Consider the following 23,558-nt stretch of genomic DNA (forward strand, 5'->3'; position numbering starts at 1 on the left):
AAAAACAGCCAGCCCCCTCCCCCTCCTTAGCACCCGCCATGACATCACGGAGCCCTGGGCTGGTCGGCAGTCTGCAGACCGCCCCCTAGCTCCTGCCCGGCCCCTTGGCCTCCCCGCCTCCTCTCCTGGCCTGGTGGGGAGGGGGACGCTGTGGCTACTATGTCCCAGACAGTGGGGGCAGTCCAGGCAGACCTGACCCCCTATCTGGCTTGGGTCCCGGAGAGGGGGCAACAGCCCAGCCCTTGGAAGGCAGGAGGGCCTGAGGGCACAGTCTCAGATGCCATGTGACACATGGGGCCCTTCTGGGCTTGCTGCAGGGCTGGAGTTCTGGGGTGAGCATCCCCTCACCCCACCTCTGTAGGGGGACACTGCCACAAGGCATTCCCCTACATGGGCAGCCTTGCCAGAGCGCTGGGTGGGGTCCTCCCTTCTGCTTGCTGTGGAGCTGAAGGCTAGCAGAAAGGCATCCCGGGGCAGGGACCCCCAAGGACCCAGGCTGCCAGACCATGGGCTCTTCCTGTTAGCCTGCCATGCCCATGCCCTTCTTCTTTGGGGCTGCATTTCTTCATCTGCGAAATGGGGATCAGGATAGCACCAGCCCTGGCGGGATTAGGGGGGGAAGCCTGGGGAGAACATGAAGGCCCTGCCGTCTACCAATCATCTTTACCCTCCATATTAGCGAGGGAGATGAGTGGTGGGGACCCTGAGCCCTGAGGAGGCCCGTGGGTGAGCAACACCCACCCCTCTGGCCTGCCCTGCCAAACCTTTCCCCACCATCAAGGCGGAGTCTGGTGTCCCTGAAACCAAACCTGGGTTACACTGCTCCTAGGACCACCCCAGCCAGACCCAGTGAGAGTGCTCCAGGGAGCACCTCACCCATGCAGTGGAGAGGGAGAGAAGAGAAAAGAGAGGGTATGGGAGTCGCCACCCCCCCTCCCCCAGAAGGCACAAATTTGAAACTTTGGGAAAACCTACAAAGTCACATAAACAAATGCGAAATAACAGAGCATACACTGTGTACCAAACCCACTCCTTCTAGTTAAGCAAACCTCAGGGGGAAAAAAAAAAAAATCCAAACAACCACAAAAACCCATAGCGCATTTTTAGACAGTCCATTTGGATTGAATTAGAGTCACAAGCCCCAGTCCCCGGCGGGCTGGGGTCTCATCCTTGAACCCTGCCCTGGTCCCAAGTCCTCAGACAAGCCAGGAGCCTAGCCCAGCTCCAGGCAGGGGAGGAGGCCAAAGTTGCTGCAGAGGGGACAGGGGTGACAACAGGGAGGCCCACACCCACCCACATAACAGACAGACGTTCCTTAGCAGTATCCAGAGCCTGAGGGGTGGAGCCCATTTTCCAAACTGGAATCAGAGCTCCATCCCCAGCTCCTCCCTGGGCCTTTCATTCTGGAAAAACAAGCCCGCCTGGCCAGCCTTGAGGCCTGGCCTGCCCTCCTGTTTTTCTAACTGGTTTATATTAGTGCTGGTGGCCGCCCTCCCCGCTCTCCACACTCTGTGCCCCGCCTGCCCGTGTCTGCCTCGCCATCTCTGTCCTCTTTTCCTCCACAGAGGGAAGATGTCTAAGCAGTGCTGGAGAGAGGCAGGGATGGCCCAGGGCAGATGGCTTGGACCCTATCAGCTCCCAGCCCTGAACTAGGAGCCTGGGGGTGCCTGGTTAGCCTCTAAAGTCCCTGCACAGCCCTCCCTCTCCCAGCAGGTCCCTGGCATCAGGCCTGCTGTGCTGAGGTCTGGTGGGGCCTTCCTGCTGCAGGCCCAGACCTCACCTCAACCCAAATGCAGAAAGAAGTCTGAGGGGAGTGTCACTGAGGGCAAGTGGAGCCCCTTGCCCCACTGGGCAAGGATGGACAGATTTAGTGGAGAGCTGCAACCCCCTCTTCCCTGCCCCATCCTGTTCTCTCTGCTCTGATTAGGGGGGGAAGCCTGGGGAGAACATGAAGGCCCTGCTGTCTACCAATCATCTTTACCCTCCATATTAGCGAGGGAGATGAGTTGTGGGGACCCTGAGCCCTGAGGAGGCCCGTGGGTGAGCAACACCCACCCCTCTGGCCTGCCCTGCCAAACCTTTTCCCCACCATCAAGGCGGAGTCTGGTGTCCCTGAAACCAAACCCGGGTTACACTGCTCCTAGGACCACCCCAGCCAGACCCAGTGAGAGTGCTCCAGGGAGCACCTCACCCATGCAGTGGAGAGGGAGAGAAGAGAAAAGAGAGGGTATGGGAGTCACCACCCCCCCTCCCCCAGAAGGCACAAATGACACTGCTGCACCCCCACCCTGCCGATCCTTGGATCCATGGCAGGAAATGGCCACAGAGGACAGCAGCCAGAGCCTGAGTCCCCCAGCTCCTGGAATGCCTGTGGGCTGCTGACCCCCTAGCTCTGCCTGGCACCTCCACCTGAGAAGAGGACAGAACAGGACAGACAATGACAGTGATTTCACCACAGTTCCACCTCGAGAGCTCTGGCTGAGTCCCCAGCCATACCAGAGCCCTGGAGCCACCGCTCCTCTCCTAGGAGGCGTGACCGAACCGGGGGCTCAGCCAGCAGCCCCGCTGAGGACTTGGACATTCCAGGCAGCCTAGCTCATTGGGAAGAAAAACCACAGGCACTCAGCCTGACCTGCCTGGCCTGTGGTGGCACAGTGTGAATAAAGCCTCAACCTGGAACGCTGAGGTCGCCGGTTCAAAACCCCCAGCTTGCCTGATCAAGGAACAAGAAGCAACTACTGCACAGTTGAAGTTTCCTGTGCCTTTCCCCCCTCCCTTTTTTTCCTCTCTCTCTCTCTCTCCTCCCTCTAAAATCAATAAATAAAGCCTTGAAAGAAAGAAAGAATGAAAGAAAGAAAGAAAGAAAGAAAGAAAGAAAGAAAGAAAGAAAGAAAGAAAGAAAGAAAGCCTGACCAGGTGGTGGCGCAGTGGATAGAGCGTCGGACTGGGATGCCGAGGACCCAGGTTCGAAACCCTGAGGTCGCCAGTTTGAGCGCAGGCTCATCTGGTTTGAGCAAAAGCTCACCAGCTTGGACCCAAGGTCGCTGGCTTGAGCAAGGGGTTACTTGGTCTGCTGAAGGCCCACGGTCAAGGCACATATGAGAAAGCAATCAATGAACAACTAAGGTGTCACAATGAAAAACTGATGATTGATGCTTCTCATCTCTCTCCATTCTGGCCTGTCTGTTCCTATCTATCCCTCTCTCTGACTCTCTCTCTGTCTCTGTAAGAAAAAAAGAAAGAAAGAGAGAAAAAGACACAGAGGCACTCAGAGACTCAACCAGACACTCACACATATGGTTCACATGGATCTGCTGTTGAGCACCTACTGTGTGCCAGGCAGGGGAATCAGTGTGGAGCAGAAGCCAGGCTCCCGCCCAGTTGAAGCCCTTGGAGGAACGGGAGCCATGCTGGATGATCAATAAGTTCATTTTATGCACTGTGAGAAGTACTGTCAGGAGAATAAGACAGGGCTACTTCCCGACTGACCGCAATGGCCTCTGAGAGAGCTACACCCACCAAGTCCATGGCCCAGGGAAGCTGCCTCCCAGGTGAGGACCAGTGGTGCTGGCGTGGTCTGGCTTCCACACCACCGCCACTGAAAGGAGAAAGCCTGGGCCTGGAAGAAATTAAGTGCCGGAGGGATGTGGTCTGGTGATACAGGAAATGCCAAGACAGTTAGTTTAGAGCTGTCAGGAGTCCCATGCACATACAAGGAAGACAGCTGTCTGCGGGCCAGGTTCTAAGAGACTCCCAGAGCTCTGGCTGCCATGTCCACACCATGTGTCCTGCCCTCGAGTGGGCAGGAGTGGTGATTACAGGGGAATAGTGCTTCACACCCACATGACAAGGTGCTAAGATGTCACTCCCTGATTCAGAATCCCCATCACAGCTCACTGGAGTCAGCTTCCCCTGCCGGCTGCTGCACAGTGAAAAAGCTCATGGAGGGGACCACATGGCAGCTCTGGCTGTGAGCCAATGAGAACGTAGACCTCCATCATACAACCCAACCGCAAAAAGCTGGAAAATCAGGAAGCTACTGGCACCACCGGTGAGGACGCAGGCCCCACTGAAGCAGGTTTCACCTGGCGATACCCTCAGCCTGATCCATGGAAGCTGTATGGTGACAAATATGCTGTATTAAGCTGCTCAGTTTGTGGCAATTTTTAAATTCTTTAATTTTTCCATGGATTTGAGAGGGAGAGAGAGAGAGGGAGGGAGGGAGAGAGAGAAGCATCAACTCACTGTTCCACTGAGTTGTCCCATCTAGTTGTGCGCTCATTGGTGGGTTCTCGTACGTGCCCTGATTGAGGACTGAACCCTTGACCTCAGCATGTCAGCACGACGCTCTATCCACCGAGCCACCAGGCCAGGTACAGTTTGTGGTGGTTTGTGATGCAGCCACTGAAGACAAATACAGCTGTGTCCCGGAGCAAAGCCAGGACTTAAGAAGGCAAGAGCCACCAGTTGCACAAGGGGAAGTGATTGGAGTCTCTGTTCAGGATGGGCTGGGGGCCATGGAGCATGGTGTGGGTGGACAGTGGAGCCACAAGGTGTCCTGGCATTTCTTCGGACGTGTGTTGATACACCATCAGCCTACGGTTGAGGTCAGAGGGCAGAATGCAGCATAGACATAGCAAGGTCACACTCACGCTCTTTCTACTGTTTTTTTGTTGTTGTTGTTTTTTACAGAGACAGAGAGTCAGAGAGAGGGATAAATAGGAACAGACAGACAGGAACGGAGAGAGAAGAATCAATTATCAGTTTTTCGTTGCAACACCTTAGTTGTTCATTGATTGCTTTCTCATATGTGCCTTGACCGTGGGCGTTCAGCAGACCGAGTAATCCCTTGCTCGAGCCAGCGACCTTGGGTCCAAGCTGGTGAGCTTTGCTCAAACCAGATGAGCCTGCGCTCAAGCTGGCAACCTCGGGGTCTTGAATCTGGGTCCTCCACATCCCGGTCCAACGCTCTATCCACTGCGCCACCACCCGGTCAGGCTCTTTCTACTGGTTTCGACCCATCTTCCTGGCAGCGGTCACTTGCACATGTGTTTGTCCTGCCTCTGGAGTCCCGATGGTTTGCCACAAGGCAGGGGACTCTGCAGACCCTGGGTCTGAGACTTGGGTATGTCTCATGGAAGGCAGGGCTCTCATCTTCTCCTGGGGGAGAATCACCTGTCCCAATGGCTGGGGGACCATCGATGCACATTGTGATGTGAAAATATAGATAAGAAGACTTGGAAATATCTGAACAATATTTCATAGGCAGCCGACCTTTTATCCTGAAAAAATGTCAAGAAACCAAGGTCAAATGCGGGTGATTGCTCGTATTTGGCTTAATCCATGTGCAGGTTGGGGAGGCCAGTTGGTCGATATGCAGAAAGCTGCTTTTTGGGTTTGCAGATGAGAACCGTCACCTGGGTGCCTCTCTACTTTTAATCTCTCCTCTTGTGCCAGTAATATCAATAGTTCCTGTTGTCCCTACCCACTGACCTATCTGTTTTGAAATCTGCTTGTATCAGATTTCACCGGTTGTGCCTCTTAACTGTGGGACTGATGTTCGACCACATTCCCGGGAGGGAGTCAGGAAGGGATGATCTTTCTTCTGGAAAGCTGGGGTCCACAAGTATAGAGCAGCCCTTGGACCAGCTTTCTGCGTCCACACGTGACGTATATCCAGGTTCTGTAGCGGTGGCTTCCGACCCTAACCTGGGTTATTTGCCTTTAAATGTGACATCCAGGTGGTCGGTTTATGTGAATAGACCCTGACAGGAAAGGGACAGGCTTGCCCTGATCCTGCCTCCGCAACAGACACCCTCCTCTGCAAGCGCCGAGGTTCCTGTTAATTCATTCGGCATCTTGGCTTCAGAGTGAGCATCAGGGTTAGCTCTGCCAGCTGAGGGTGGGTGGTGGGGCAGGAAGAAGGGGTTCACCTGTGGCTGCTGTGTCAGAGGTATCATGCCCATGGCACAGTCCCTCGCCATTCCCGTGCCTTGGCCTGGCCACAGTAATCTTCCCGCAGCCCTGTCAACATGGAAAACAACCCCTGCACTGGCCCCCGGGGGCTGCCCAGTGCTTTTCCGGCACCTGCAGACCAACCCCAGCTGGTGCCAACCAAGGGCTTCCTGGGGAGGGTGCTAAGCAACCCTCGGAGCCTGTGATGTCTCTCCTGCAGCAGACGGGACAGGAGGCCCTGGGTGCAATGGTGCACCGATCCCGCCGTCCCAGTGCTTCTCGGGATAGGCCCAGTGAATATCTTGCATTGCTTCCTAGAGAATTCTGGGTTTTCCTGGGACTTATTGGCTTTTCAGGGATATAAGGTGCTTCACTACTTGCTCTTGAATTCAGTGGGTCAGTTGAAAAGAGACACTGTTCACAGAACCTTCCTGTGGCCTGTGCAGCCCTCTTGCCAGACCAAGAGTTAAAGCATAAATACAAATGGCTACTTGTGGAAATGGTTACAGACACGTGTGTGCACGTGGGTAACCAAAATTACTTTCTAGCTTTGTTGTCTGAGAAGATGCAGAGGCAACGATCACACTCCGCACCCAGATGGGGAGATGGCTTGTTTGGGACTTGGGGTGGGGAGAAGGAGGATATACAAGGTCAAGCCGCAGAACCTGCTGACCCAACATGGAAGGAAGTGCTAACAAAATGATGGGGCATGCCCTGGCCGGTTGGCTCAGCAGTCAAGTGTTGGCCAGGCGTATGGAAGTCCCAGGTTCAATTCCCAGTTAGGTTACACAGGAGAAGCGCCCATCTGCTTCTCTACCCTTCGCCCTCTCCTTTCTCTCTGTCTCTCTCTTCCCCTCCCACAGCCAAGGCTCCATTGGAGTAAAGTTGGCCTGGGTGCTGAGGATGGCTCCATGGCCTCTGCCTCAGACACTAAAATGGCTCCAGTTGCAATGGAGCAATGCCCCAGATGGGAAGAGCATCGTCCCCTGGTGGGCATGCCAGGTGGATCCTGGTCGGGCGCATGCGGGAGTCTGTCTCTCTGCCTCCCCACTTCTCACTTCAGGAAAAAAATAAATAAAGACGGGATGTGTCCAATGGGCACAGGAGCCACTTGACAGAGCTTCCAGGGGCTATGATGTATCAAATGAAGCAGTAGCTAGCTACCCAGGAGTCCATCCTAACAGAAACGATTGAGTAAATACACAGAATTCTTCCTTGCAGAGTTCCATATTACTTCAGCAGTTGCAGCAGGAATGTGGCATGCAGCATTCCAGCCCCTCATGCACAGCAGAGCACCGGTCAGGTCACCTTTCACCTTGTGGGTCAGACAGAGGTCCAGCTAGGGCTTGACAGGCCAGCTTGTCCGTGCTCCACCTGGGAATGGCAGGGGTGGCTGGGTCCAGACAGCTTTACCCTGGCAGCTGGGCCTCAGCGTGGTCATCAGCTGGGTCTGCTCAGTCCATGGGGCCCTCACTCTGCCCACATGGCCCTAACCCTCTGCATGAGCTCCTCGCTCAGCGATCTGGGCCAGGCTTCCTCCTGCCACGGGTGGACACTGCCAGCCCTACAAGGCCTGAGGTCAGCAGCATTGCACCACATGCTATTGGTCAGAGCAGGTCACAACTCAGATCAAGGGAGGGGACACAGACCCTGGCTTTCGATGGAGGAACAGCAAAACCACATAGCCAAGGGGCTTGTGTACAGTAAAGGGGAAATGGTGACATTTTTACTGATGACACACAGGAGGCTAGAGACAAACAAAATAATGAAAGGCAGATAACTCAGAGAATTGTCTGAGGTTTACAAGAACACATCCTTTATGAAAGCTGTTTTTTAATCTAATATAGTTAAACATATATCTTAACATTGAAAAGACCTGAAAATATTTTTCTGGAAGAAAAATAACTTACCTGACTCATAAAAACGAGGTTAGAAAATTTAGGAAAGTTTAAGCGTTGAATAAGAAAATGCCTAATTCTTCCAGAAGCTATAATATCAAGTCACATTATCTTTCACACCTTCATAAAGTCTGAAGTCTGGAAAAGATACACAGCTGTTTTAAATCACAAGTATGAAACCAATCTGATTTGTCCAAGGATTCATCTTTTTTTTTTTTTTTTTTTTTTTTTTTTTTACAGATACAGAGCGACAGTCAGAGAGAGGGATAAACAGGGACAGACAGACAGAAACGCAGAGATGAGAAGCATCAATCATCAGTTTTTTGTTGTGGCACTTTAGTTGTTCATTGATTCCTTTCTCATATGTGCCTTGACCGTGGGGCTACAGCAGACTGAGTAACCCCCTGCTCAAGCCAGCAACCTTGGGTACAAGCTGGTGAGCTTTTTGCTCAAACCAGATGAGCCCGCGCTCAAGCTGGTGAGCTTGGGGTCTTGAACCTGGGTCCTCAGTATCCCAGTCCGATGCTCCATCCACTGCACCACCGCCTGGTCAGGCCAAAGATTCATCTTGATTAAAAATATCACCTGAGGCCTGACCTGCAGTGGCACAGTGGATAAAGTCTCAACCTGGAATGCTGAGGTTGCTGGTTCAAAACCCTGGGCTTGCCTGATCAAAGCACCTATGGGAGTTGATGCTTCCTGATCCTCACCCTTTCTCTTCTTCTCTCTCTAAAATGAATAAAAGTCTTAAAATATTAAAGAATATATATCAACTGAGCCTAACCGATGGTGGCTCAGGGGATAGGCCGATAGGGCATCAACCTGAAACACTGAGGTCCCAGGTTTGAAACCCTGAGGCTGCCAATTTGAGCATAGGGTCCCTGGCTTGAGAGCAAGATCATCAACATGATCCCAAGGTTGCTGGCTTGAGCAGAGTCACTGGCTCAGGTTGATGCCCCCAGTCAAGGCACATGTGAGAAGCAATCAGTGAACAATAAAGTGAAGCAACTATAGCCCACTGACTCACCCCACCCACCTCTGTACTCTGATTCAGGGGGTGCCCAGGGCCAGGGCAGAGGAGACAACAGGGAGAAGGCGCTGCACTTTCCACAGCTTGGAGGCTTCACAGGGAAGAGAAGAGGGGCAGCCTCTTGCAGCCTGGGAGGAGCTGCAGATAAAAATAAAACCCAGAATTCCCTCCTGTGTTTGTGGTCCAGGCCCAAAGGCATCCAAGCCACAGGCAGCACAAGCTGTGTACACGCCACCCAGTAGGGGCAGGGAGAGAGGGCTGCCACAGTCCAGGCCCTGCAGAGGAAGAGGGGGCTGGGAAGACCCTGGAGCTACCTTGACAGGATCAGTGGAATCTGGACCAGGGGTCTTGACTATGATGCTTGGGGCTAATTATTCTAAGAGAGCTGAGGGGCTGCCCTGCAGACAGTAGGACATTTAGCACATCCCTGACCTCCAACCACTGTTGTCAGCACAACCCCCACTGTGACAACCAAGATGTCTCTAGATGTTGCCAGGTGCCCTGGAGGCCACAGGCCACCCACCTCCAGCAGGCCCCCCAGCTGGTGCCCAGCCCAGGATGAAGGAGGCTAGAGTAGACGGGCCCTGTGGTGCTCTGCCAGCCCCCAGGTCCTGGTTCTGTGCAGGCTTGCCAGCTGCACAGCCCAGATCCTGACGGAAGCCTTGTCTCCAATGCTCTAACCAAGGACCACATTTCTCCTCCCACTACCCCAGGAAGGGTGGGGTGAGCCAAGGGGCGGCTACACTGCAGAAGCCCTGTTGCAGAGCTGAGACCAGACTTGGCAACAGCAGGGAATGGTCCACTCCACCCCAGGGTGGCTCCGCCACTGAGGCCCTGGCCCTGGAACCCCCATGCCACCCACAATTAAAGAAACCAAGTCGTAGGGAGGATGTCCTTGACCCCTTCCAGAACTGGGGGCCTTCCAGAGGTGCCCTGGGTCCCCTTAGGCAACGGAGCCAGCAGGGAACTCCATCCTCAGCCCAGACCCCAGGAGCCTGACTGCTGCCCCCTGGCGGCCACCAGCAGAAGCAGGCTTGCGCCCTGAATGGCCCCAAGACCTCTCCAGGTCGTGTATGGCCAGCTGCATCTTTTTCCCTGTCCAGCAGACACAGCTGGTGAGTGCAGGCCCTACCAGCGCCTCTGTCCCCTGACGGGCCCAACGGTCAGAAGCCTGCCTGCCCACCTAGCACACACAGGCAGGGGCCTGCCTGACCCCGTGAAGTTACGTTAGTTGCCACGGCATGATCTGCTCTGTTCCAGGCAAACCACGGGGAAACCTGTGCTCAAGCCTCCCCAAGATCTGCCTTCTCCACAGGGAACTCAAACCCAGGCTCTGCACACACTCCTGTGACAGGGCTATAGAAGGCCCAACAGCCCCACGGGAAGTGGCATGGCCCTTCAAGGGTGGGGGAACACGGGACAGCTCGGGAAGGATGCACTGGCTCCTTCCCTTTCACTCACGATGTCAGGGAGCAGAGCCAGTGCTGAGGGTGGGAACCAGCCTTCCCTACCTCAGCCCAGCCCCTGCCCCCAGGCCCACACAGAAGCACAAGGCCCCTCCAGGACCCCACTATTAGGGATAATGCATTCCTCCTCCCTACCCAGAAGGAATCTGGAGTTACCAGGGGCCACAGGCTCACGCCAAGGATCCAGAACTTTTACAGTTCCACACATGGCAACTTCCTCGGCCCACCCCAACCCTGAACCTGCCAGAGCACACCCTCTAGGCTACCCCCATTCAGGCCGCAGGGAGTGGTAAAGGACAAGGAGCCCATAGCCAGCCAGAGGTGCCCACAGCCCAGCCCTAGCTGAGCAGAGTGGCTCAGACGCTCACATAAGGTTCAGGTCATTAGGATCTGCAGGGCACCGTCCGTTATCTCCGGGGCACCAGGGCCTTACCTGCCTCCCTCCCCATTCTCCCGTGAGGCCCTCCCTGAACCCTCCCCCCCACACACACACTCACATATCTAAGCATGGGTGTTCTCTGACCCCTAGGGTTATCTGTAGCCCCTGCCATCTGTGTGACAATTGAGACTGCTTCCCCTGGTAGACTGTAACCACACTAAAGGCAGGGCTGGGCTTCTGTTCACAGCTATTCCCACGGCATACACTCATAGACTGTCGTTCCTGCAGGCTTGGCACCAGGACAAGAGCTAGCTTGGGGTAAAGGACCGCCAGTCTGCTACCCAGAGCCTTTGTGACTTGTCTGACACCAGAAGTTGGTGTCAGTCTCAATCCCAAGGCAGCTCATGCCAGGCAGAAGAAGGTCCAGGCCCATGGGAACATCTGAGCTCTGTGAACATTTATTACAATGGGGGTTGGCAGCAGTCTATACTCATTTGGCTTTCAGATAGATCTTCGGGGTCTGCCAGCCCACAGGGGCTTCCTTCAGGCCTGCCTTCAGCCAGATGCGCCGCAGGTCTCTCTCGAACTTGATCTGTGAGGGCAGAGGGAGGGACTGCTGACTGGTCTGTGGCACGGTCATGCACTCTTGGCCACCTTACTCCACCCTGGGTCCAGAGCCCGCATGTACCTGCTTCCGTTTCAGGCGTCCTTCCCGGACCTTCCTCCGCAGGAACCGGGTCCTCTTGACCAGTTTGCGGTACTTATGATGGTTCATCTTCCGCCGGCGGATCTTCAGCACATTTTTGCACTGCATCTGGGGTATATCCTGGACCCCCTTGTCCCCCTGCTCAGCACCTTCCCCCACCTGGCTAGGGGGACACTCATAGAGCTGGGCTGGAGCCATAGTCTCTGGGGTCCCAGCATCCCGTCTGGGCAGGAGGTACTGGGCGGCCAGCCAGCTCTCCAGGGGGCTGATGGACATCTTCCTGGGGACCAGTATCTCCTCAAGCTCCAGCTGGACCCCCTTGCCCGGGAGGATGGCAACCCCACTGGAGCCTGTTGGCTGTGTGCTGTAGCCAGGCCTGTAAACATGGCTGCCCAGCACTCCTGAGATAGACCAGGGCCGCCAGAGTCCTGCAGGAAACACGGGGGTAGTTACCATCCATAGGGCTACCATAGACCTAAGCATGGTCACGTGGAGCTGATGGGCAAGACCTCCATTGCAGCCTAACTAGGCAGTGGTGCACTGGATAGAGCGTCGGACTGAGATGTGGAGGACCCAGGTTCGAAACCCTGAGGTCACCAGTTGAGCGCGGGCTCATCTGGTTTGAGCAAGGCTCACCAGCTTGAGCCCAAGGTTGCTGGCTTGAGCAAGGGGTCACTCAGTCTACTATAGCCACCCCCATTCAAGGCACATATGAGAAAGCAATCAATGAACAATTAAGGTGTCACAACGAAAAATTGATGCTTCTCATCTCTCTTCCTTCCTGTCTATCTGTCCCTCTTTCTGTCTCTGTCACACACACACACACACACACACAAGATCTCCATCGCAGACTGGGAGGACCTGCACACTCGTTGATGTTGGGGGGGGGGGGCAGACTTCTTGCTTGAGATGCTTGGATGTGAACAGGGCAGTTGGTGTGGGCAGGCTCTGGCCTCCAGCTGGTGAGGCACCCATTCCTAACCCCGTTGTGTATCCCGCCCATCCACCCCACGGGACTTCTTACCTGGCCTGGGAGCAGCCTTGAGCAGCTGAGAGGTCAGGCGCAGCAGGAACATAGTCCGTGGGTGGCGGAGGGCCCGGGCGTTGACGGAGCTGGAACACAGGTGCACGCGGAGGTCACGCAGGAGCGGCCAGGCAGGCAGGACTGGGTACTGCAGTCCCGCCCCGACCGTGCATCCCGTCACCGTCTCGCCCTCTCCCGCCCCGAGGACGTTACTTCAAACACCGCTTCCTCCCTCCAACGACCAGATGCGGGGATAAACCCCGCCCCTGCCAATCCATGCGTGAACGTGGGCAGGTCACCGACCCTGCCTGGGCCCCAACTTCACCCCGAGGCAACCTCCACGCGGGTCGGAGTCGACGCTCGAACGCCCGGAAGGCGAGGAGGAGCGCCCCAAGGCCGCGGCTGGGCTCTGGTCCCTGGAGCCCGCACGCCGCGGGCGCCCAACCACCCTCTCTCTCCAGGCTGGACCCAGGGACTAAAACTGACCATTCCACCGCCGCTCTCGGACACTTCCGGTCCCTTCCTAAACCAGTCTCCAGCCCCGAACGTGGCCTCCCGGCAAATTCCGACGTGAAACGCCCCCTGGCGTCCCTACGAAACCCGACTCCGCGTTGGCTCAGGCCCCACCGGGCCCAGAAAGCCACGGTTTCCGCCCAGAGGACCCGCCCCCACTTCCGCCACGCCCCCAGCTCTCCCCGGCCCTTACGGAGAAGACTACGTCTCCCACAATCCCAAGGGACACCTTCTGCGCCTGCGCTGTTCGAGTTCGCAGCGGGAAAGGTAGTCCAGAAAGGCAGGCGGAAGTAGCGTTTCGTGACTGCGAAAGAAACGTGATCCTAGCGACGGAAGTGTTCGCACGGCGCCGGAAGTGGCTGGAATGCTGCGCCCCCTGAGGCTGGAGGCGAAAGACCCAGAGCTACTGGACTTGCAGGGTGCGGCCTCCCGCGACTCTTCCCCGCATTCAGGACGTGAAGGTGGTGGAAAGGCGAGGGCGGCCCAGCCTGGGCTCCGCTCCCGCAGCTCGGGCACCAGGGGCGCCGCCCTTTTGCTTGGCGATGCCGGTACTCTGTGGAGTCCCGTTGGTGGCTCTGTCAGCGAGTCTTAACAGTATGTGCCAAGCCTGGTCATCCCCAGGCCCCAATATAGCTAAGCCATGAGCTGTACACGCCCATGCGGAGGGCAGACACCCCAGGCTTCAGGCCGCGATATCCAAATGAGGTCACAGGATGACGCTGCATGCTCCCTTCCAGAGGACTGCTCAAGTAGGAAGGTCTGTGAACATGCCTGTCAGCCCCCTCGCCAACCGCAGGGCATCCCAAGCTTTTATGATTTGGTCATAAAGAGCACACCACCTGGTGCTGACCGTGTCACTTCCATAGTCCTCCTTGGCTGTATGACTTCCATATGCCTTTCTCCAGGCCCCCTGGCATCAGGAAAGTCATATCCAGACCTGCACAGAAGTGCTAGTCTGGGGAAAGCCAACACAGGGCATATGACAGGCCCTAACAGCCCTCACTCCTCACAGCCCACTCAGGACTGGAAAACAGCACCAGACCTACCCTTCTGACCTGCACCGCTACCTGTCCCATTCACTTGGCCACTAACCCTGAGGGGAACAGTGGCAGGGGTGATGCTCCCAGTGCCTTGTTCCCAACACACCACGGGTTACAAACCAGTGTCCCTCAGGTGCAAGCTATTTGCTTTTTGTTTTTTTTAAGTGCGAGACAGGGACAGAGGAAAGGAGAGATGAGAAGCACCAATTCATAGGTGGCAGCATCTTAGTTGTCCATTGATTGCCTTCTTATGTGTGCCTTGATGTGGGGGGGGGGGGGGTCCAGCTTATCTAGTGACCTCTTGCTCAAGCCAGTGACCTCTAGGCTGAAGCCAGGGCCTTCAGTTTCGAACCTAGGTCCGTAGCATCAGGCCTATGCTCTATTCACCTCGCCAGTGCCTGGTTAGCCTATTTGTACTTTTTCTTTTTTTGAGAGAGAGAAAGATATGGACAGATAGGGATGGACAGACAGGAAGGGAAAGAGATGAGAAGCATCAATTCTTTATTGCGGCACCTTAGTTGTTCATTAATTGCTTTCTCATATGTGCCTCTACTGGAGGGGGGGAGCACAGCAGAGTGACCCCTTGCTCAAGTCAGTGACTTTGGGCTCAAGCCAGCAACAATGGGGTCATGTCTATGATCCCAAACTCAGAGACCTAACGCTCAAGCTGGAAGAGCCCGCACTCAAGCTGGCAACCTCGGGGTTTCGAACCTGGGTCCTATACACCCCAGTCTGATGCTCTATCCACTGTACCACTGCCTGCTCAGGCCTATTTGTACTTTTCAAACCTTCCCTACTTTGTCCACAGAAAGCAGCTTTTCAAACATGCAGACAGCTGAGGCCCCTATAAGCCTTTGACAGAAGAGAAGGCGCACAGCAGCTCAATACAAAACACAACTTTAATGAGATCAGAGACGGCAGCGCGAACACACCACTAGAACGGGTGCTGCGGGCTGTGTGCAGTAACAAGCAAGCAGAAGGACAAACTACAAATTCTTTAATGTTCCAAATATCCTGAGTAGAGAGAATTGTGTTTATTTAACCACATAAAATGCATATATAGGAAACCTCTATTTAGGAGCTGGTGACCTGCACTCAGCATCGCAGATAAAAATATACGACTTTCAACACAGATATCAATACCTTCACATTTTAAAAATCAGAATTCTCTACACAAGTGTTAAGCTGACAGAATTCAAATTCTGAGTTCTCATATATAGCTTTAACTTGTTTTAAACACGTTTATTTATAATGTGGATAGAGAATACAGGGCTATTAAGGCCATTTTCTCATTGTGAAACACTGAAAAATATGTACATAAGTACAACCTAATATAGGCAAAGGTTCTTAGTCATTTTCTTGGTTGAACGTAATTGAGTATCAGTATAATGAAGACAGCCTGTCGTTAGCACCAATCCACACCACCAGGATGTGTCTTATCTACTTCTGCAGCTCACTACCGCAGAGCTACAGCCAGGGTGGGCCCTGTGCCAGGACCAGTGTGCACCATGCCCAGGCCAGCCTGAAGGGCACCTTGCCAGCCTCTCGATTCCATCTCCAAATTCATCACAAGGTCCAGAGCCAACAACCACTTATAAAGAGTTGCGTCACAGGCCAGAGGTGTGCAGGGTAAGGGCAGCCCTCCGGGACCCCCGCACCTCACCTCCGATGCCTGCTGTGCCCAGGGTGGTCCCGCTCATAGCGATGGCCTGTTCGTTCATAAGACCGCGAACGCTCCCGTCGCTGATCTCTATAGTAATGACTTTTTTTCTTGTACTTTCCAGAATGATCTGCTCGTTCCCGTGAACGGCTTCGAGAGCGGGAGGAGCTCCGGCTCCGAGACTTGTGTGGCTTCTGGGCGGAATACTTGCAGTCCTTGGACTTCCGGTAGCTCCTCACCTTGGAGCCCTTGTAGGGAGCGCCGCGGTGTGCCTGTCTTGGTGGTGAGTCACTCCGGCTCCGTGAGCGGCTCTGGGACTTGGACCCACCAGACGTTGAGCCACTGTCACTTTTCCTATGAAACACCACCAAGCGGGTGACCAACGGCCCCAACACCCGAGGGGTGGCCACATCACCTCTGCACCCTGGGGAAAATGCCCTCCCACGAGGCACAGGCCCCCAGGGCACACACCTCCTCTTAGGAGAAGCGGATCTCGATGGGGACCTTGAGTAGCTCTGCTCACGGCTCCCACTTCGACTTCGACTGCCTCGTCCCTTTGGCAAGCTGAGAACAAGCGGTAGCAGTTACAAACCCGAGCTCCACCGACCCCCACGGCCTCTGGGCACTCAGGCACTCACCCATTCACAGGGCTGTCAGCCTTGGCTTTCTTCACGCCCTCTGCTTTCCTCTTGGTGTTCTTCACAGAGAGTGGGGAAGCCTTGTTCCCTTTACCTTCTTTGGGAGATTCCGCTAGAACCACATACAAGAAGTTAATACTCAACCATCAGAAAGCTTACAAAGAGGTTAAACAGAGCAAAACAGCACTTCCATAGGACTTATGGAGACACATGCCAATCCTAACTTCCTGCTCCCAGCCTGGGACCTGGCATCTAAACATGCACCAGAGAGATGCAGAGGGCCACCTGTCTGGCGCAACTTCCCTCAGGAGCTGGGAAAAAGTGTCACGCTAACTCTAGGGTCCGACAACACAGATCTACTGCTCTAGATCTATACAACTGGGTAGGCTGGGCAAACAAAAGCATTTGAAAAGCCTGTCCATAGCCCTTGCTAATAAAAATTAAACAATGATGAAAGCTAACTCCTTTAGGAGTCCCATTCCATTTCAAAGAGCACCAAGAGTTTGCTGTAGGCTCTGGTGCCTGTGGTACCCAGACAAGTTTGGAGGAAGGAGGGTTGTCCTGCAGAGAGCAGAACGACTTACTGGGCTTGGGAGCAGGTGAGAATCCCGCAGTGCCATCCAGGGCCTGGGTACCCCCTGGCAGCAAGCCCTTGGCTTGCGCCTTTGCCTCTTCAATGGCGTGCTTTCTCTTTTCCACCTCATTTTCCAGTTGTGTCAGATCGACCTATAAAAATCAAAATCCATCTGTTCAGAACCAAAGGCTTCTAGTCAAACACAAATTATATGTTACACACACACACAAAACAAAAACACAGGAGAACCTTTTTCCGAGTATAAAGCTGCAGGATTTTTAAACAGATTTCTTGAATTTCTTCTTCAGTTGCTCCAAACAAAAGAAACCAATGGGGACGATTGGGCAATGGAATCTGCAAACACAAATGCCACTAGTGAGCCTTTCCTCATGGCCAAAAAGGTTCTTAGTACAATAAAAACATGGCTGCTGGTCACTAAGAAATAGGCTTCTTATTGGCACCAGTGAGCATAGTTCGAAGAACACTACGTGAACATGTACTGGAGGCTGGAGAAAGGGTCGGACTGGAATCCGCCGTGGAGCAGCACTGACCTCCAGTGTCCGGGCGGCGAGATAAATGCAGGCACAGGCGATGCTCTCAGGCTGGAACCTCACAAACACGTCCGTGCGGAGGCTGTCATTCATGTAATTCCTGAAACCAAAAACAGGAAGAACTGCAACACCATGGCAACCCAGGACACCCGTCTGCGTTATCTACAGAGGTCATTGCTCCTCTAAGGAATCTACTGCTAGGACTGGAGCTACACAGTCCTGTGACTCCTGAGTTCAGGGAAAAAAGTTCTAACTACTTTTTCTGGACAGGACAGAAAAATGGGGATATTGTTGGCAAAATTTTTTTAGGCTGGCTGAATGTCAGACAATCCGTGTTGCTATGAAAGAGAACCAACTTTAACTTTACTTTTCCCTCTCAACTTTGGCCTGCTCTCATGCAAAGCACAATGCCTCAGAAAGAAAACGGCTACTGTAGGGGTGAGAAAGTACTTGATTAAAGAAATCTAAACGCTCGGAATCCATAGTGCAGAGAAACATGCAAACTCAATGGACTGCTGAGCACGAAGCCGTGAGGCTTTTCTGAGACAAGCCATCCTCTTGCATTCCTCTTCCTTCAAGTGTCCACAGCCCGGCCGCTCTTCATCCTCAAAGAAGTCCGCTCGGAAAGGGGGAAACGCCTGGGAGCATGGGAACATCACGCTGAGGAGGGCTCAGTGCCCAGAGGGCAGTCCTCTTCTCAGGCTTATCAAAGACCTGTTTCCAAATTGTCCCATTTCAACAAGGAGTCTTAAAATGAACATTCATAAAATCAGACAAAAGCAAAGAAACACTACAGGCTTCACCACAATCAATACATTTATAAACTTTACCATAATTTAAAAAACAGAAAAATACAAAACATTTGCATTTTTAATTTAAAAGGTTTTAAAATGGCTACATGTAACATTTCCTCTCATATATATTGCTCTAAGATTTAACAGACCAAATTCAGACCTCATGTTGTTAAACATTATCAATATTGCATACAAGAATTGATCCCATGAGAAAACTGAACAGGGGATAGATTCACTGCTCCCAACATAGTCCAGTATGGCAAGCCTTAGTCAGGCTGCATCCACAGTAAACCAAATCATTCTGTGCTCTGACTGATACACACCCCACCCCACATACACACACCCCCATCCTGGTATCCTTGCTCCTAAACCCTGGAGAAGGTGACATACAAACCCACTCCGAAATTTTTCAATGATAAAGCTACCCGTGCTGACTAGCAGCACCCAGCTCTGGAAGCTCTTGCTCCAGGCCATCGAGGGGTGATCAAGAGAAGCCTGTGTGTTGGCACCACGGCCACACAGACCAGAGCATTGTAAGTGAACAGTTCAAACATTTTATAAACATAACCATCAAGAACTTTGGTTCTAATAAAAAATGTTAAGTACTCAAATAGTGATAAAAACATTAATACATTAACTTTTAAGTTCTAAAAACAAAACAAAGTCCTCAAAACATATATTTAAACTTACTGCTATATTTGAAATATTACAATATAAAGTGTCCATGGAATAATTTAAAGATGCAAACCTTTTTTACTAATGTGTGTCAAAACTTAGCTGCTGAAAGGAGCAACTTTAGAACTTCCAGAAACAATGCCATAATCTCATACTGAAATTTCAACTCCCATCAGCCAATTCTTACAGCTTTCCATAGAATATTTTTCAAAGAAAGGTATTGCATCTTTATTGCACAGGTAGGTACAGCAATTTTAAAAGGCAAAATTCAAGTCAAGACAGTTATCAAGTCTAATCAATACAGTTACCAACGCACGACAGAGGTTAACAAGAAGCACAACCGTGAGCACCACAGCAGCAGTCGGCCAGCACTAGACTATCGTGAGCATACCACCATCTAGAGCCAGCCTTCGGTGGAGAGCCTGCACGGGAGTGGCTGCAGACGGCCGCTGTCCCTGCACCGAAGCGCTTGGACAGTAGAGGAGAAGTCTTAGTCACTTACCCTCAGAGGCTACCCTTTGATTGAAAGAGTACAGAAAAGAAAAGTCAAAATAGGTTCTCTATTAGACATAGCATAGCACCAGACAATTCAGGCAGCAAAAATATGACCCATATAGACTTTACTTTGTGGGAAAATTCTACAAAGCACCCAGCACTGAACTGTTACTTCAGGCTTCATTTCTAACATATGCATTAAAACCACTCCCCAGAATTGTAGACAAACTTTACAACCCTCCCCCTTTCTCCCACAGGATTCTCTTTAGCAGACACAACTAGGAGCAACTTCACAGGATATACAGGACCACTAAGTCCATGCTGGCATCCATGGGAAAGATCCCGGGGTGCTCAGTCAACGCCCCCACAGTAAGCCCACTGACTGCTCCAGGGACGAGAAGGAATGTGGGCCACCTTACCGTTACACTAGTGCCTGTTATTTGGGAGGCTGGTTGGAATTTACACTGCAGGAACACTGGGCATAGACAAATCCAGCCCACAGCCAAGTCATGGGACCGACTACCCACTGCCCAAGTGCCTCAAATAAACATATTCCTGCACTGCCCTTGCTGGTCTCATAAAACAAGGAAGGTCAACTCACCATGAAGTCTGGACCAGGTGTTGGTTACGCTCACACTCTAACACCTGAAGGTACATAACGATTATCTGGAAGATACGGGTCAGGCAGTTATTACCAAGAACCCTGGGAACCCAGAACTCAGATCTTGAGGGCATCCATGCAGCAAATAAGAGCCTCATGCTGGATTCCAGCGTGGCTCCTGGTCACACGCCCGGTGCACAGCTCAGGTGGAGGGTTTGTGCTGATGTGCCTGCACCCTGCCTTCACAGCCGGGCCGCAGGAAAGCACGAGGCCCACGCTGCACCCATGGAGAAGGTCTTGTTTATCACATGTGTTCACCCGTGAAATCAACCCGCCCTACACAACTCTGTACCCAGTCTCCAACTTACACAAACAGTGTGAAAACACTGCCGCAAATGAAGAAAAGTTCTCACACCTACGAGTAATTTACTGAGACTCTGGGTTAATGCCAGAAAGTCATATAAGCAAAAGAGAGAATATCAAGAAACCCATCAATAAAAAGGGGATAAAAGCAAAGACACAAACATCAATCTGTTTTTGAAACAAGATTTGTGTGTGAGTATAATACAGAAGGAACACAGGGCATTGTACAGTAGCCACACTCCTCAACTAACACTAGCTGCAAAACTGCTTCTTTTCCAAATAAAAGGATTCCGAATTCTTCCAAATCCCCCATAAGAGGAAATGAGGCCGTAACTAAAGCAACTTTAGAAGTAAACTCTTGACAGAGAAAAATGTAAACTGGCATACATTTTTTTTTTAAGTTCATCACTATCTTTGAAAGCTCAAACTTATAAGATTCCACTACCAAAACTCTTAAGAACACATTACTAAAATTAACATAACACAACAAACCTAATGAGTAAAGAGTATTTTCAGGCTATAGATATAAACTGGAAAACCAAGTTGGGGACATATTTAATCCTCTTCAGAGTTTTATATCTTGTTGTGAATGGAACAAGTGACTTGGTGGGCTCACGGGGCAATGGGGCCTCATACCCACCTTGTGAGGGTGCTTCACATGGACACAGAAACCCAGCTCTTTGAGAACTCGTCTTTCCGCTTTTATAATTTGGTTCTTTAAATTAACATAATCTTGATCCAACACTAGAGGCACAGGTTTCCTACAAAGACATAGCATGGCAGATCAAATAAAACAAACTTTCAAATCCCAATTACCCTAAAACAACGAAAATCTACTGTAAACACCACAAAACAGATGTGGCAAACAAGTTCATTTCCTTCCAAATCTTCATCCAACCCCAACACTAACTGGACCTCACTGCACATGTACCAACTGCACTCTGGCTAAAGGCACAAGGGTACGGATGAATGAAAATCCAAAGAACCAAAGGAAGCACAACCATCGAACAGCCAGGCTGTATTCTCCACAGGACTTCCATCAGTTTCATTTTTACTTAAAAAAAATTTTTTTTTGTTTCTTCATCTTAGAGAGGAGAGTGAGGGGGTATGCCACAGAAGTATCAACTCCCACATGTGCCTTCACCAGGCAAGCCCAGGGTATCCAACCACACCCTAAGTGTTGCAAGTCGATGCTTTATTCACTGCGCCACCACAGGTCTGGCTCCATCAGCTTTAGAAGTGTAAAGTCTGGAGAGTAAGGTCTGAGGAGTAGTTCCCAATTCGGGGCACTTGTGCTGTCCTGGGGCCACGGGGCCACATCTGGAGATGTTTTGGCCATTGAAACCTAAGGAGCAGCTGTTTGCATCTAGTGTGCAAGGGCCAAGGAGTTTGCTGAACACCCAACAATGAGCAGGACAGACTGCACAACACAGAATCCACCATCCTGAAATGTCAGCAGTGCAAAGGTGGAGAACCCAGCTCTGGAGCTTTCAGAGACTGACATGGGAAAACCAGGAAGCCAATGCCAGCAAACTGTAGCCACTGTGGGATGCCCTCCCTACCATGGTCCCTGCCCACATTCAACAGGACTTTGGGGACATGCTGGGCACACCCTGAATTTTGCTTCAAAAACATGAGTGTCATTTAATAACCATAGAAACAACACAGATGTTCTTAACAAATCTGATATAAACTCACTTTTTCTCTCTCAGATGTCGAAGGCGATGAAACACGTTCATGACATCCCGTATCCGTCTTGGAGCCTCTTCAATTTTGGAGGCCAGGTGAACACAGGCCATTGACACGTGCTGAAATGTAAGCATTGCAACACACAGATGTTTCCGTGTTGATGGCCTCCAACAGCTTAAGGGCGATAAAGAGCAAAGAGCAGGTGCACCGGAGGAAGAGGTCACCTGGGTCACAAGTAGGGGCTTCCCAACCCCTCCAGTGCAGCGCTCTGAATGGAAAAAAGGCAGGGACTCTCTTATGAGTAACCCGGCAAAACAACAAACCCAAGTTTCCTCCCAACACGTTCCTGCGGGTAAGAAACGCTGGCAGAACCCCCTTACCTCCATGGAATGCTTCACAAAGGACTTGGTATAAAAGAACCGCTGGAACAACACCTGCCCAGTAGCCATAGCCACCTGTAAAACACAAAAACAAAGGTTGCCATTGTTTTAAGTGCGCACAGTTCGGAATTTTGGGGTTCTCAACACAGTCAAAATACACGTTTTCCACGTCCTCCGGGGTCTTCGCGTCCGTTGCCTCGCCGCCCTCACTACCTGTGGCGGACCGATGGCGGAGAAGCGTTGGGCCCGGTCCCGGGCGGGGACAGGCCTGGATCGGGGTGGGCGCTAGGCCCGCGTCCCGGGTTGGGACAAGAACCGGGGTAGGGGTGGGCGCTAGGCCCCGGCCCCAGGTCCCGGGCGGGGACAAGATCGGGGGTCGGCGCTGGGCGGGCGGGCACCCCACCAACAAAGGGCCTGGCCACTTCCCCCGGCGCGGCGGTTACCTCGGCCCGAGGTTCGCGGCTGCGCTCTCACCTGCGGCAGGCGGAGCAGGATGCCGGCCGCCTGGATGAGCTCGCAGCCCACCACGCGGAGGTCGGTCTCCGTGTCGGTGTCGAGACCACTCGACATGGACGGGGTGAAGCGGAGCTTGTCGTCAGGCAGGAGACAGTTCTCCAAGGTGATGAGCACCCCGGAGTACAGCCGGTCCCCAATCAGCACCCCCTGCGACCCGAGGGCTGTGCTCCCCGAGCCCGTGGTCCCGGCCCCTGCTGCGGGGGCCGCTGACCCCGGAGCCCCGGCCACGGCCGTAGCAGCCGCTGCCGCCGCCGCCATTTTGTGCCGCCGACTCTTCTTCGGGCTCCTTCCCGGCAGGGCGGCTCCTGGCGAACTTCTGCTGCTGCGACCGCCCCGCCCAGCCGCGTGTCATTGGTCCGAACGGCGGGTAGCCAGGCGCCACCTTGCCACTATTGGCTAAATGACCTGCCCGTAAAAGTGGCAGCCGACGCCGGAACTCGGTGCGGGCGGGGGTGCGCTCGTTACCCAGAGGACCCCGCGGGGCCCGGGGTAGGCGCGGTCTGAGCCTCGACCCGGAAGCATTACCTGCAGGTGCTGTCCTGGGCCATCCTGGCGCGTGTGCACATTTCTCACGTCGAGTTGGGAACTCTTTAGTCCTGCGCTGCAGCCCG

At 53.0% G+C, this 23,558-nt stretch overlaps 2 protein-coding genes across 3 annotated transcripts; both read right to left on the reverse strand.

The window, feature by feature from the left end:
- Nucleotides 1-11,170: 11,170 nt before the first annotated feature.
- On the reverse strand, nucleotides 11,171-13,101 carry AURKAIP1 (aurora kinase A interacting protein 1). The gene is made up of 4 exons (XM_066371979.1): nucleotides 12,945-13,101; nucleotides 12,459-12,547; nucleotides 11,417-11,862; nucleotides 11,171-11,320 (listed from the first exon to the last, which is right to left on the reverse strand). The coding sequence occupies exons 2-4, from the start codon at nucleotides 12,508-12,510 to the stop codon at nucleotides 11,219-11,221; spliced, it is 600 nt and encodes a 199-aa protein (XP_066228076.1). The 5' UTR covers nucleotides 12,511-12,547; nucleotides 12,945-13,101; the 3' UTR covers nucleotides 11,171-11,218.
- A 1,791-nt stretch (nucleotides 13,102-14,892) lies between these two features.
- On the reverse strand, nucleotides 14,893-23,326 carry CCNL2 (cyclin L2). 2 transcript variants are annotated; one of them, XM_066374788.1, is made up of 11 exons: nucleotides 22,906-23,300; nucleotides 22,432-22,506; nucleotides 22,061-22,170; nucleotides 21,003-21,123; nucleotides 20,000-20,064; nucleotides 17,435-17,534; nucleotides 17,133-17,237; nucleotides 16,894-17,035; nucleotides 16,310-16,421; nucleotides 16,143-16,235; nucleotides 14,893-16,025 (listed from the first exon to the last, which is right to left on the reverse strand). In XM_066374788.1, exons 1-11 carry the CDS (start codon nucleotides 23,203-23,205, stop codon nucleotides 15,671-15,673), a joined length of 1,578 nt encoding a protein of 525 aa, XP_066230885.1. In that variant the 5' UTR covers nucleotides 23,206-23,300; the 3' UTR covers nucleotides 14,893-15,670. The 2 variants fall into 2 exon arrangements, with proteins under 2 accessions (XP_066230885.1, XP_066230886.1); XM_066374789.1 differs by lacking the exons at nucleotides 14,893-16,025; nucleotides 16,143-16,235; nucleotides 16,310-16,421; ... (1 more) ...; nucleotides 17,133-17,237; nucleotides 17,435-17,534 and adding an exon at nucleotides 19,105-19,419 and having other exon boundaries at nucleotides 22,906-23,326.
- Nucleotides 23,327-23,558: the final 232 nt, after the last annotated feature.

Source organism: Saccopteryx leptura, chromosome 3, assembly GCF_036850995.1.
Source record: "Saccopteryx leptura isolate mSacLep1 chromosome 3, mSacLep1_pri_phased_curated, whole genome shotgun sequence".
NCBI classification, from domain to species: Eukaryota; Metazoa; Chordata; class Mammalia; order Chiroptera; family Emballonuridae; genus Saccopteryx; species Saccopteryx leptura.

Bases quoted from the DNA above. Each gene is read 5' to 3' on its own strand.
- CCNL2 (XM_066374788.1), bottom strand. From the start codon at position 23,205: ATGGCGGCGGCGGCAGCGGCTGCTACGGCCGTGGCCGGGGCTCCGGGG. The intron at 21,124-22,060 runs GTGAGTTTATAT...ATGTCTTTGTAG, and splicing joins CGACATCTGAGAGAGAAAAA to GAAACCTGTGCCTCTAGTGT. The intron at 17,036-17,132 runs GTTCTCCTGTGT...TGATTTTTATAG, and splicing joins AGCTTTATACTCGGAAAAAG to GTCGATCTGACACAACTGGA.
- AURKAIP1 (XM_066371979.1), bottom strand. From the start codon at position 12,510: ATGTTCCTGCTGCGCCTGACCTCTCAGCTGCTCAAGGCTGCTCCCAGG. The intron at 11,863-12,458 runs GTAAGAAGTCCC...TGTTTCCTGCAG, and splicing joins CAAGGCTGCTCCCAGGCCAG to GACTCTGGCGGCCCTGGTCT. The intron at 11,321-11,416 runs GTACATGCGGGC...CTGCCCTCACAG, and splicing joins GACGCCTGAAACGGAAGCAG to ATCAAGTTCGAGAGAGACCT.